At 52.2% G+C, this 14,761-nt stretch overlaps 1 protein-coding gene across 1 annotated transcript; it reads right to left on the bottom strand.

The window, feature by feature from the left end:
- Positions 1-14: 14 nt before the first annotated feature.
- Positions 15-3,060, bottom strand: LOC103994617 (uncharacterized). Its single transcript, XM_018829880.2, has 4 exons — positions 2,242-3,060; positions 1,464-1,519; positions 1,183-1,375; positions 15-637 (listed from the first exon to the last, which is right to left on the bottom strand). Exons 1-4 carry the CDS (start codon positions 3,043-3,045, stop codon positions 272-274), a joined length of 1,419 nt encoding a protein of 472 aa, XP_018685425.2. The 5' UTR covers positions 3,046-3,060; the 3' UTR covers positions 15-271.
- Between the last annotated feature and the right edge of the window lie 11,701 nt (positions 3,061-14,761).

Genomic DNA, 14,761 nt, shown 5'->3' with positions numbered 1-14,761 from the left:
GATAGGTTGGGTCGGTTCAAGGCTTCATGTGGTGGTGGATCGTAGCCATCCTATTTGTTTGAGAAGAGTCGGCATGGCAACGACACCTACCCACCCACCCAACCTATCGCAGTCAGCAGTCAGAGAGATAACATCAAGTATCAAAAGAGAGATAACATCAAGCATCAAGACACCAAAACTCGCAGGTCATGTGATGCTATTTGGCTATCACTGGCACCACGGTGGCCAAAGGGTAGCTCGTTACGATTACCACCTGTGCACGCGCCAACTTTCATCCGACAAAAGGGTAACCAGATAAATAGTAATCTCTCACCCGCGATGCACCATCTCTCGCCAAGATGCCCTCCAAGTCACCCATGATCCTTGCCAACCAGATCTCCAAGTTCCGCTGTATCTCCTTGAAACTGCTCCTAATTGAATCCGCAGACTTCCTCGTGTTCAATTTAGCTTCTGCAGTTAGCTCATCCCCCACACGGCTCTTCGCTGCCGCTGCCGCTGCCTGTGCCTGCACTGTGTTCAGCTTCTGTCTTGTTTCGGCCGCACGATGTTGTAGGCGAAATGCCTCCAGCAAGAACTCGGTCAGCCTCTGCGTACGAAACTCTGGACCCAGTGTTGGATCACTGGGGTCATTCACTCGCTGCACAAAACACGGCAGAGCGTCAAACAGTCCCGTCTCGTTGGCATGAATTAAAGGTATTTAACAAGGAAAACCCAACCCTACTTGATGGCCTAACAAGTTCTTTCCTGTAAGAAAAATTTGCCCAACAAATTGCTGTTGCCCAGTAAAATGATTTGTTAATGAATGCATCGGCCGATATATATTACTACGAATTCTGCATATGATCTTTAAATGGCACATCAGACTGTCGTTAGAAAGCAACAATGAAATTCAAGCTTAACTAAGTCATGATCCATAGCGAAATTGTTTAGCATGTCCAACCGAACAATGAATGTTAAGCTTTGTGTTGTTTAGTCTGGCACTTTTGCTTTTAGCTAGCTTCGAAACAGCAAAAGTAGGTGCAGCACGAAGACATGTATCGCTTCCAAAGCCTCTAATCAAGAATATCATGATAAAATAGTGATTAAAGAAAAAAAAAAGAGCATACGAGTCTAAGTCAATTTATGCATGAGAGAGAAGCAGAACAAACTAACTAACAATGAGAAAATAGCAGTCTAACTTACCATTTTCCTGCACAAATCGTCAATTTTGGCAGCAAGAGATTGATATCTCTTCTCTTGTTTCCTCATCGACGAAGGGATCTTCGACGTATCCCCTTTCCCTAGTTTTTCCAGGTTAACCAGTTCATCTTCAAGTGATTTAAGCTTAGAAGAAACTCGTGAAGATTCAGCATCAACCCTCCAAGGGGATTCCCTCCTAAAGATGAATGAATTTGTTTTCAAGCTCGTAAGGACATGACTACTTCTTGTGTTAGCATTTTCAGTCGATAATGAGTCGAAAGTACCTTGCTACTCCATGTTTCATGCTGTGTGCCAAATCAAGTGACTCATGCTGCATATCCTGCAAGAACGAATGTGGGAATAAAAACACACAAGCCTTTTAGTGGTGATGTCAAAAGGGAGCATCACTCGATTACGTTAAAAGTGATTGGCCATTCAATTGAGCTATTTGAGAGAGAAAGTATAATATATACAGATAATCCTTCCTAATCACCTGAGTCGCATGGCATCGACACTATACTAATCTTGTATGCCATTCGGGGTGTTGACAGGGGAAAGCGTTTAAATGGATGGTGGCTGTGACCAACACAAAAGAGGGCGGGGGGGGGGGGGTGGTGGCATAATACTTGTAATGCTCGAAAAACGAATCATGACCACGACCTTGTTGAACTAAATATCTAGACAATGCTCGTGGCCTCTCTAACAATCTGGAAGCATCTTAACAGACTGGAAATGCACTAACAGACACCATTGTAAACAACAGCGACAAGGCTTGTGAAGCACATTAATAACGATCGACCAGCAAAAATCTCGACACCGTACTAGTCGTCCTAACAAAAATATACACTGGATGCAGATATTTTTCAGTAAAACGGCAGACTGCTATGCAAACATAACATAGCGTCAGCTGGTGACGGAACAACCAAATCATGGGCATAAACAGCTTCCGCCGTTGCATAGGATATGAGGTGCAGCATTTAACAGCTTCTCTATAGGAACAGTTTCCGCAACTAATCCAAAGACGACGAAGAAGAAGAAGAAGACGAAGAAGAACATACATACCGGACACTGAGCTCCTACCGGCCATCCGCCCCATCGATCCGTCCACTGTTTCGTATCTATCGGCGCCATTAAGAACTCCCTTCCGCACCCGTTCTGCTGCGCCAACAGACCCATCATTCCCTCCGATTCCCCGTTGCGCTCCAAGAACCGCTCCTCCGGCGGCATCGTATCCGAAACCCTAACCCCGGCGCCACCATCGTCCACCGAGTCCTCCCCGGCCACCTCCATCAGCGACAACGACCCGTCCCTCTCCACCTTCCTCGCCATGAAGTCGAGCATTTCGTCCCTCTCCGCCACCTCCCTCTCCAGCCGCACCACGGCGGCCCTCAGCTCCGCCTTCGCCCGCTCCATGTCCTCGACCTGCGCCGTCAGCGCCGCGATCTCCTCGTCTGCACCGTCGATCCGGTGGAGGAGGCGCTTCTCCTCCTGCTGCCACTGGGTCCGGTGGCCGGCGAAGATCTCGGCGACTCGGGCGTTGGCCTTGGCGCCCTCCTTCAGCCGCGACCGCAGCTGCCGAAGCTGGTCCTCCGCTTCAAACAGCTTCATCGCTAGGATCCGGTTGCGGGACTGAAGCGACGACACGTAGGAGGCGGAAGACTTGGGGAGTAGCCCCAGGAACAGAGCGAAGCCGAGGCCGAGATAGGAGGACAGCAGCGACGCCCCCGCCTGGGGCTTCGCCTCCTCCTCGATGGAGCTCGAGGGCCTCGCCGTGGTCTTTCCCACTGCGACAGCATCGGCCGCCATCGACGGGACTTGCGACGAGCTGGGGGACTCCGTCACCTCCGTGTGGCCCCCGGGCTTCATATAGGGTCATCGTGGTCCCAGATTACTAAAATACCCTCGATGCTGGATACAATTACGAAAAGTTGAGACTCCAAGGGAGATCGGACGGTGCTGCAGCCATCGATGGTGATCCGTGATGAGGGCAATTCTGGGCATGGGTGCAAAGGACGAGTCATGGTGTCATTATTGGAGATGACCATCATGTGTCACGGCATTGGGAAGGAGGAGGAAATGAGCGAAGTGGGCAGAGGAAAAGGCGAGGCTGCCTTTTTGTTCTGCTGCTTCACAGGGACGGGAAATAATGAGATTTCGGTCCCTATGGGTTTTGGCAACAACCGCTGCCATCTGAACCGCGTCTCTCTGTCTCTCTCTCTCTCTTCTCGGTTCGTGTGCAGCAGTTGTGAATAGGATTGATTAACAAATAGGATGCGAAAGAGAGGAGGAAGATTAGTGGTTAAACGAGTCTTCTTCCACGTGAAGGGGGGAGGCGTATTGTATTCTTTCATGCACGCCACAGGTGTTTTGGCTAACGTACATTGATTGGGCTGTGGAGTGCACCCGAGTCCCTTTTTGGATAATCTTATGGCCTTTGGTAAATTAAACTTGAGTGGTGGCTGTGTCGTTTGGGAGCAAGCCTTGTGTTCCGGACCGGAGGAGCTCACTCACGTTCTTGAGTTGGAATTGGGTCTTGGAATCATCCGAAGGAAACCGTGCGTCTTCTATGATGTCGTCCTTTGGTAAGCAGCAAACCTGCATGCCAGCCAGCCTTTGGGACATAATTGCAATCCAAAGCGGGACCGCTGAACACACACGCGCTGGCCCGCTGACAAAGGCTCGGCGTCCTTTTGGATTACTGACCGATGCGGGGTGGGCAATCGCAAGCCCAGATCAAAAAGGAAGACTCATCGGTATCTCAATCGGATCCATTACTTGGTCCCCTTCCCTGGTCGTCCCAACATAATAAAAGGACAAATCACTCCACCTGACTTTTAAGAGGAAGATGGTAAAAAACACACGCATAAAAGAGTTGGGATGGTTGGTGGTCGCGGTCATAGAAATGGTCCCGATTAGTTTGAATGCGTTTTGGAGAGAGATTTCTTATGGTTTAGTTTCCTTGATGGATGGATTTTTTATTTATATATGTAGAGAGAGAGGGTGTCGTTTTGTTTTCATCATCGACCCTAGTTAGATATGTAGACTCATGCAAAGCTACAGGTTTATGGTACACGCTCGGGGAACTTGTGGGGTCATAAGCTGCTTCTCCAACCATTGGATATTGGCTTCTCAATCATCGACTCCGTCGGAAGCAGACGAATACAGTAGCGATCAAGAGGAAGGCAAAAAGACTGTCCGCTCCCATGTATCCTGAATCTGTAGGTGGCAGGCGAAGCATCGAAATGTCCACCGGGCGACGGTGATGGCTGCATGCGTTTGTCTTGCCGAATGAAGAAGAAAATTCTGTCTTGCTTGGCTGGCCGCAGTTCATATAAAGGTAGACAGGAAGGCAGGCAGGCAGGCAGGCATGCATGCATGCATGCAGAGGACGTGATGGTACGTCCTCTTGAGATCCAAATCTGCATCGGTTCGGCCGCCCTTCCTCGGTCGATAAGACCTTTCCTTGGCTATCGTTCGACTGTTACAAAGACACGACAAACTTCATCTTCTCTCTCTCTCTCTCTATCTTCCCAAACGGTCGAGTGCAGCTATGATCTTAACTGAGTTGCCTTAATAATCTTAATCCATATAAATTGGAAGTCCTAAAGTAGATAAATCTGATGATGCTACAAAATAAATATTTCATCATAAAGCCAATCGAATCGGCAATGAGTTGGTGGATTTCCACAGGGATGGGTGATAGTGTCGAACCAGGCATCACTTCGTTTCACCTGATTCGATCTATAGTGCCTCTCAAAGCTTATAAATATGTAGGGTCTGTTGGTGAACAAATATATCATGGCTGGTGAGTTAGCACGGCCTGATCCATAGGTCAATGTCAGGAGTCTTCTGTCGGCTAGGCTAAATGCCGAGGTCGACCGAGCCCTCGCGACGGGGTATTGATCAGCATTCCTCACCATGTATGCCGAGCTACGTCTCTCCTTCTCCGGGGTGGCTAGCAGCTCGCCTTTGTGAGGTGGTCGAGTTTTCCTGCAAAAATGACCCTCGACGGGATCACCCGACGAGCAAGTCAGTGGAGTGATCAATTGATCTTTTTTCCCCCACTGCCAGATGCTGGCTAAAGGTCTTTATAGTACTGCACGTAGGTCAGTCGTATGCGGGTTGGTGTGATAGACATGTCAAACAGTGCCTTGGTACGGATTTTGACTTGGTGTGTCTCGAGAGCGGCTTTGCCTCGGGATTCCCAATACGAATTCTGACTGTGGCCGATGGCGTTGAACTCTGACGTGTCTTGGGCCAAAATATACCGTATCACTTCTCCCTCTCCCCACGACCCCTCCTTTCCAAGGCGTCCTGAAGGGCCGGGAGGCATGCCTGGGTCCGAATGATGCGATTATGTTGGCTACTCCTGCGGGGAAGCTGGATTGATACGTCGGGGAATGATTTAGAGGGGCGGTGCCCTGTGATTCGGGCAGGACTGATCCTGCTGATCGATCGGTGGGGGCCTGGTGAGGCGAAACTAAAGCGTCAAAACCGGCGAGGCGAGACCTGTGTGGCGAGGTTGGATTGACTCGTTGGGGGCGTTTTAGAGGGGCGGTGTCCCATGATTCGGGCATGACTGACCCTACTGATCGAACGGGTTTGGCAGGCCCGGAGTTACGGTTGCCGAGATGCGATTGAGGTGTGGCTCAGGCGTTGGATTGGCCGAGGTGCGCTGAGGCGTGGCTCAAGCATTTAGATTGGCCGAGGTGCGCTGAGGTGTGGCTCGAGCGTTGGATGGCCGATGTGCATGGCTCGGACGCTGGATTTGACCGAGATGCGACTCGAGCATTGGATTTGCCGAGATGCATGACTCGGACACTAGATTTGGCCGAGATGCATGGCTCGGATGCTGGATTTGGCCGAGATGCAACTCGGGCGTTCGATATGCCGATATGCGTGGCTCGGACGTTGGATTTTGGCTGAGATGCGACTCAGGTGTTGAATTTGCCGAGATGCATGGCTCGGGCATTCGATTTGCTGAGATGCGTAGCTCGGACACTGGATTTGGCCGAGATGCAACTCGGGTGTTGGATTTGCCGAGATGCGTGGCTCGGGCATTGAATTGGCCCCGAGACGTGACTCGGTTTGAAGGTTGGTCCTGTGGTCCGAGTGATTGAGTTTGGGCTCGTGTTTCGATGCCGATGGGTTACTAGTTGGGAGCCAATCTGGAGTGACCCGGGCAAGAAATGGGCTGACGAGCCGCAAGTCGGGGATCGATCTGGAGCAGCTCGTACGAGAGCTGTGCCAACGGGTCGCAAGTCAAGAGTGATCCGGGCAAGAGCCGGACCTACAGGCCAGGTGACTATGCTCGTGCTCAGGTTTCGGTGCCGGTGGGTCGCCTATCGAGAGCGATCTGGGGCCACTCGGGCGAGAAACTGGACCGGCGAGTCACAAGTCGAGGATTGACATGGAGCGACTCGGGCGAGAGCTGTGTCGATGGGTCGCAAGTCGGGAGCCGATCTGAAGTGACCCGGGCAGGAAATGGGCCGGTGAACTGCAAGTCGAGAACCGATCTGGAGCGGCTCGGGGGATGAACTGAGCCGACGAGTCGCAAGTCAAGAATCGATCTAGAACGACTCGGGCAATGAATTGGGCCAGCGAGTCGCAAGTCGGGAACCGATCTGGAGCGACTCGGGCAATGAACTAGGCCAGCGAGTCGCAGGTCGGGAACCGATCTGGAGTGACTTGGGCAAGAGCTGGGCCGACGAGTCGCAAGTCGAGGATCGACATAGAGTGACTCATGCAGAAGCTGGGCCGGTGAGTCGCAAGTCAAGGATTGACATGGAGCGACTCGGGCGAGAAGCTGAGCCGACGAGTCACAAGTCGGGGATTGACATGGAGCGACTCGGGCGAGAAGCTGAGCCGGCGAGTCGCAAGTCGAGGATTAACATGGAGCGACTCGGGCGAGAAGCTGAGCCGATGAGTCACAAGTCGGGGATGCACATGGATTGACTCGGGCGAGAAGCTGAGCCGACGAGTCGCAAGTCGAGGATTGACATGGAGCGACTCGGGCGAGAAGCTGAGCCGACGAGTCACAAGTCGGGGATTGACGTGGAGTGACTCGGGCGAGAAGTCAGGGATTGACATGGAGCAACTCGGGCGAGAAGCTGAGCCGACGAGTCATAAGTCGGGGATTAACATGGAGTGACTCGGGCGAGAAGCTGAGCTGGCGAGTCGCAAGTTGGGGATTGACATGGAGCGACTTGAGCGAGAAGCTGAGCCGACGAGTCACAAGTCGGGGATTGACATGGAGTGACTCGGGCGAGAAGCTGAGCCGACGAGTCACAAGTCGAGGATCGACATGGAGCGACTCGGGCAAGAAGCTAAGCCAACGAGTCGCAAGTCGAGGATTGACATGGAGCAACTCGAGCGAGAAGCTGAGCCGATGAGTCGCAAGTCGAGGATTGACATGGAGCGACTCGGGCGAGAAGCTGAGCCGACGAGTCACAAGTCGGGGATTGGCATGGGGTGACTCGGGCGAGAAATGGGCCAGCGAGTCGCAAGTCGAGAACCGATCTGGATCGACTCGGGCAATGAACTGGGCCAGCGAGTCGCAAGTCGGGAACCGATCTGGAGCGACTCAAGCAAGAGCTGGGCCGACGAGTCGCAAGTCGGGGATTGACATGGAACGACTCGGGCAGAAGCTAGGCCGGCGTGGCGGCTGGTCCTCTAAGGGCGGTATCATGACAGGATGATAATGACCAGTCGCTGGCCAGGGGACCGAGCTGTGTGGCTCAAGAGGAGACCGGTCCCGTTGGTTGAGTAGTTGATCTTGGGCTTAGGTCTGCTGGCAGGAGACCCTTTGTCATGAGCAGTGCCATCACGCCACGTGGCATGCTGACTGGGGCAATGCAAGTTCTGACTCGGGCCGATCGGGCCTCCTACGAGCTTGCGATGGGGGCGCTGGAGCCGCTCCTCAGACTTGCTCCATCCTCGGCCTCTTGTTGTCCTCACGCCTCCTCGCCATTAGGGCTTCAGCGGCGATGGATTGATTGGCGCGCTGGAGCATCTCCGGGATGGTCGCGGGTGGCTTCTCGATGAGTGACCAAAAGAGCCTCGAGGGCCTTAAGCCCCTCAGGAATGCCTGCATGGTTACAGGAGGGTGAGCATCCGGGAATCCCCAAATTTCTGCGGCAAAGCCCACCACGAATTGGGAGAGCGATTCGCCCTCGTGTTGAGATAACGCCAATAGGGTGGCAATGGAAGGCTTGGGTCGCACGCTGGCAAGGAATTTTTTCTTGAACTCCTTTGCGAGCTGATCGAAGGATGAGATCGAGGAGGGGTGCAGCCGACCGAACCACGTTCGGGCTGGTCCCCTAAAGGTGGTTGGAAATGTGCGACACATTAGGGCATCAGATGTGCTATAGAGGGTCATCTAAGCTCGGAACGCGGCGACGTGCTCCGTGGAGTCGGAGCCACCGTCATACGCCTCCAATGCTGGCAACCTGAGGTTTTGGGGGACGGGCTTGTCCCGTATTTCTTAAATGAAAGGTGATCCGCCCGAGCTGCTTTCGCCTGCCTCGCCCTGTGACTTCCGGAGCTCGCGTTGGAATTCGTCCAAGTGGTGGTTGACTCGGGACAGCTGGTTCCTGAACGAGTCATCCGCTGAGTCAGACGATATGGTTTCCGACTCGGGGGTAGGTGGAGCAATCCGGTCGGGTGCGGGAGTGCCCTGCTCGGATGGGTCTCTTGGGCCCGCCACATGCTCACGTGCTTCATCCGTCCCGACTTGCTCCTTACTCAGCCCTTGGAGTGCCGGCTCGATCGAGGGAGCTACTAGCCGGACAATATGAGGAATAAGGGGTACGAGGGTCTACATCATCCCAGCCATCGCTTGCACTTGCTTAGTCAAGTTGAGGAACGCCTCGGGTGGCACAGCCGAGGTTCCCGTGGGAAGTTCGGGAGGCAACCACCCTAGGTCTTTGAATAGATGCCAGTAGTGATTTGGCGTCATGGTCGGGATCCCCCGTCTCTGGGAACGAGTAGGGATGGCTCTCCGAGCCTGACAGAGGGGTGACAGGCCATCGATTCTCCCTCGGGAAAAGCCTCGGCGGGATGCTCCTATGACATGGTCCTCCTTCTAGCGCTAAAATGTTGGTGAACAAATGTGCCGTGGCTGGTGAGTCAGCACGGCTTGGTCCACGGGTCAATGTCAGGAGTTTTCTGTCGGTTGGGCTAGATGCCGAGGTTGACCGGGCCCTCGCGACGGGGTATTGATCAGCGTTCCTTGTGTGCCGATCTGGGCACCGTGTATGCCGAGCTACGTCTCTCCTTCTCTAGGGTGGCTGGCAGCTCGTCTTTGTGAGGTGGCCAGGTTTTCCTATAAAAATGGCCCTCGTCGGGATCACCCGACAAGGCCCCTCCGACGAGCAAGTTAGTGGAGTGATCAATTGATCTTTTTTTCCCCCGCTGCCAGATTGTCACGGACAAACTTTGAAACAGGATGTTTGATGTAATGCTTATATCTGTCCGTGTCTGTTGGCATGTTCATGCCTTGTACAGCGTGTAGAGGGACAGCCGAAGGCTTATAAGTCCCATTTTAGTTGGGTGGTGGCCTCTTTAGGCTTGTAAATAAAGGTTGTGTCATGTGGACACGTGCGAGAGCTTTTCGGTCTGTAATGGACCATTTTACCCTTTGTTGTACCACTGTTCAGAGCTTGTAAAGTCTATTTGTAATTTGCATTGTCTATGAAGTGTTTTTCGGACATGTTTGCTTGTGGATCCCGATTGAGGCGTTCTCTCTAATCCGTTCTCTCTTTTGGTGGTCCTAAGGGACAATAGGAGGCTTCGGGGAGGCTGACCTTTGCGGACGGACACGCAAGGGTGCCGCACGGCTTAGGCAAAACCAGCTAAGTCCGTGTCATATGGTATCAGAGCGGGACAAGCACTCATAGAAACACTTAGCATGCAAACGTGGGGGACCTAGCGGGACTGCGTTGAGGGCAGTCAGCACACGCGCGACCGTTTGGGGGGAAAACGGGCATGGAGATGTAGGGAAAAGGAGTCGCTCAGAGGAGCGGGCATCTGAGATTGGCATTCAGAGGAATGGCCAACCCTTCGCGCAAGAGGCACCACGAGAACAGGCAAGCTTGGAAGAATTTGGAGCGCACAAAGGTTGGGATGGCTGAGTTTGAGCTATGGCTCAATGTTGACAACTATACTTGATGGTGCTCTAGGCAAGCGAGGCGCTTGGCAAGAATGAGACCATCCAAGGTGGAATGAGTTGCTCAACGACCAAAAGAGTTATGCAAAGCTCACAGAGGTGAGGGGAATTGCTAACTCGAAGAATTTGGTACTCATGCATGGGCTTGTATGCGGACGATGGAATGTTCGTGGCCATCCCAAGGCGGCCGAGACTCGGCGCCATGGAGCATTGAAACTTTCTCTTCGGCATGCGAAGGATACGTCCGGAGGAGGCTGAAGTGTGCAACGAGTTCAGCATGTTGCTAGACCTTGAGGGGTGCAGTGGGGGCTGTATTGACGGGGAATCGCAATCTAGCGAGTGCGTTTGCAGGAGGCAGAACAATGCACAGTTTGTTCAGCAGATCGGAGTAGTCCAAGGGGATGGTGGTCTTCGAAACGAAGAGAGATGTTGCTCCAATGGGACAGTTATCCAGGAGGGATAAGTTCCGGCTCTCCAGAGGGAGAATCATGTGAGACGAACTTCACATGTTGAGGAGGAGTACCTCAATAAACAACAACTCCACGAAGCTCGATGGACTGAGCAAGTGGCGAGGAGTCGTCGCATGATCTCGCTTGAGAGAATGCATTGGTGGATGCATTGCGAGATCAAGTGGGGGAGCAACACAGATGAAGGCACACTTGGAGTCGATATGAGATCGGACTCAAGGGAGGGCTGACCCGTGGAATGGTGGGCACGAGGGCCACCATCGACTCAATGCGAAAACGAGGAGCGGAGCAACTGGGTGTAACTTGGCGAAGTACCCAAGCCGCATGAAGGGAGCCAGCAGAGAAGTTGGAACATGGAGCAGAGGCACAGTGCTTTCCTTAGACAGGGGTCAAGGACATGAACACTTGCAGAGGCAAGAGCAGGATCATGTTGTTCCATGGGTCCCTCATTCTGACGGAGCAGACTCATCTTGCATGGTGCCAAAGACGAAGGGAGCTTCGGGGCACATGCACCTTATCTCGGAGAAGCATTTGAGGGAGGAACTAAGGCGACTCAATTTGCGGAGGCGAAGTTGGGTTCAGAAGGCCTTAGCACGAGGCAAGAGGACGCAGAGGCGGGTACTCTTGAAGAATATGCCATAGTGTTGCCATTCGAGTTGCTATGAAGGAAGCGGTGCGCAGCGGAGATTGTGCTGGTAGGGGTAGAGGCCTAGGATCCAGACAATGGTGCACAAATTACAGTGAAGTCGGTGGACTTCGGGAGCTACTAGGCGACGGACTGTCCTAGAGCGGTGCTTCATCTAGGTGTGACCCAAGAGTGGGTGGATGAAGGTCGATTGCCAAAGGAGCGAACAAAATCGAAGGTGGAGGAGACCCTGCGATGTATTGGTAGAGGCCACACATGGAGGGTTCACAATTCGAGTTTATTCCACAAGGATCAGAATGCAATGGAGATGTCACCAGGAGGCGACATGGTGCAGCGGATCGTGGTGGAACAGTTCGTGGCAATGCGACACACACGACATAGTCCCATGAGGGATGAGATCATATGGAGGTATGATCGGGATCTACTGGGAGCTCCGCTTTGGTGAACAACACGATGGCAAGAAGGGCTATGGATTCAAGGAGTGAAGGCCATGGTACCGCAAAGGCGGGTCTTCCGGGTGTGCACCGAATTTTGCATCGGATGAAAACCTTGGTCATCAGCATATGGGGGCTGGGTTCCACCAAGGGAAAAGTTCGAATGCAAGTACCAGTGAGTTCCATGGGAGGGACTTGATCATGCAGAGGTATGATCGAAGTAGCTGGAGAGTTGGACTGCTCTAGAGCTCATATTCGCTTAAGGGAGCCCGGCAAGTCAGAGGACAAGGCCGAGTAAGCGAACGTTGCTACCAAGGAAGCAATGGAGAACAGAATCGGTGCAAACCCTACAATGCGATGGCAGAGGCCATGCATGGGAGTGCAGTATGTCTTTCCATCGACCAGAAGGAGCTGCTTGGAGAACACAGAGGTGTTGAAGCAGGGGGTCGAAAGGGGCGAGGAAGCGACGACGAGTCCAGAGGGACTTAGCTACCCAAAATCAAGCATCAGTTAGAATGGAGGTGGACTCAGAGGAGGGCCACGGAGACATGTCTACTGATCGTGAAGAAAAGGGATGCAGATGCGAGGCGACGGATAGTAGGGCCATGGGCATTGCAGCGCCATGGTACCGCAGAGGCGGGACTTCCGTGCAAGTCATTGATCCCTTGCTCTCATGGAGGGAGAGCGCTTGGTCGTGAAAGGGGCTGAGGAGGTGGAGCATGCAGAGGCAATCTCCAAGTACCGAGACAAGGCTGAAGGGCAGAGGCCAAGAAACTTCGTAAGACCGGTGTCTACAAGTTTCTCATCAAGATAGCCGTAAGTGAAGGACTTCGGGTCATGCAAGAGTGCACGACCAAGGAACGAAGCAGGCAGTACGCGGTGCTGTACCTTTGCTACTCAGTGGAGTAGGCGGCAGGGTTGATGGAGAAGACGGTACAATCCCAGAGGCGACCTCATCTATCAGAGAATTACTCCAAGTTGGGGTGGAAACTTCCTGCATTCCAGAAGTTCAATGGCTTTGAGAAGGTGAATCACAGTAACTAACTCAATGCAAGGAGTGCAAACACTTCAAGTGCTTCAGAAGTGTGAGCAAAGAGCAGGCGAAGGCCAGTAACCAGCTCGATGCATGAAGTACAACCTCGAGGAGGCGGGCGAAGTCAAGTAACCTTTGCCTTCTCAACTCTTAAGAGAATGGGCGAAACCGAGTACCCCGGTTCTCTTATCTATCCAGTAGAGGAGCTCTGCATAAGTTCAAAGACCCTTCGAAGATAAGGGAAGACAATAGTTGTCAAATCCTCACCAACGGTGATCAGTGCTACTGAGAGTAGATTGTCCGCTTCATTTCCCAACGAAATGCCAATCGAAAGCGGAAGTGATGCGAACCTACTTGGATGTGACAACTAACTAAAAGAAGAGTCAATGAGCAGATTTTGTGGAGGAAGGACCCAAAACTTCAGAAGTTTGCGAGACGATGCTCGTTAAAGCTCCAACAAGCATCCACTTAGTTCAAGCAGCATGTGGAATTTCTGAGAGACTAGCGCAGTAAGGATGGTCTTTTCCTTCATTTGGTGGATCCGTAGGAATCAACGAGGATCAACACAACTCAGCCAACCCCACACCAGAGTCAGAATCATTGGCGAGTTGAAGCAGCAAGGCGGATCAAAGGTTCGACTACTCAGAAACAACAGCGGAGAGTAGCTGGGAGCCAGGAGGCGCATTGTAGCTGGAGCGAAAGATTGAAGACTCAGCAAAGGCGAAGAGTTGCAGTGTTCACAAAGGCTTCGACGAGGACGTCGAAGGGATAAGTGGGGGAGAATGTCATGGACAAACTTTGAAACAGGATGTTTGATGTAATGCTTATATCTGTCCGTGTCTGTTGGCATGTTCATGCCTTGTACAGCGTGTAGAGGGACAGCCGAAGGCTTATAAGTCCCATTTTAGTTGGGTGGTGGCCTCTTTAGGCTTGTAAATAAAGGTTGTGTCATGTGGACACGTGCGAGAGTTTTTCGGTCTATAATGGACCATTTTACCCTTTGTTGTGCCACTGTTCAGAGCTTGTAAAGTCTGTTTGTAATTTGCATTGTCTATGAAGTGTTTTTCGGACATGTTTGCTTGTGGATCCCGATTGAGGCGTTCTCTCTAATCCGTTCTCTCTTTTGGTGGTCCTAAGGGACAATGGGAGGCTTCGGGGAGGCTGACCTTTGCGGACGGACACGCAAGGGTGCCGCACGGCTTAGGCAAAACCAACTAAGTCCGTGTCAAGATGTTGGCTAAAGGTCTTTATAGTACTGTACGTGGGTCAGTCGTACGCGGGTTGGCGTGGTAGACATGTCAAATAGTGCCTTGGTACGGATTCTGACTTGACGTGTCTCAAGAGCGACTCTACCTCAGGATTCCTAAGATATGACGTGTCGAGCAATGTCCTAGTACGAATTCTGACTGTGACTGATAGCGTCGGACTTTGACGTGTCTTGGGCTAAAATATACCGTATCATGGTATGTCTCACTAGAGCTCAACCTCATGGGATGGGATCGATCATCGGTTACCCGGTTGTAAATTCTCCCATCTCAAGCGATGCTAAATGGTACCAACGACGATCGAAGATTGTGCGTTACCTTCGGCGGCCTTTCGGGGGCATCTGATCCTACAGCCTACCCATGATTTGGACTGTGTGTTACGTCAACTCGCATTCTATTCTCTATCTGTTTCTGTTTTTAGTGATGGTGGAATGGAAAGAGCGGGAGAGGGCAATGATTAGGACATAATGATGAGGAGGAGATCATGAACATTTTCGTTTGTTTATGCATTGTGTTATAGGGAGAGGAAACCAGCGCGAGACTAAGGTTCGTTTGATAACATATATATTTT

This window comes from Musa acuminata, chromosome BXJ3-8 (assembly GCF_036884655.1).
Source record: "Musa acuminata AAA Group cultivar baxijiao chromosome BXJ3-8, Cavendish_Baxijiao_AAA, whole genome shotgun sequence".
In the NCBI taxonomy this organism is placed as follows: Eukaryota; Viridiplantae; Streptophyta; class Magnoliopsida; order Zingiberales; family Musaceae; genus Musa; species Musa acuminata.
The sequence above is the reverse complement of the archived record's forward strand: the minus strand, read 5'-3'. Positions and strand labels throughout refer to the sequence as shown.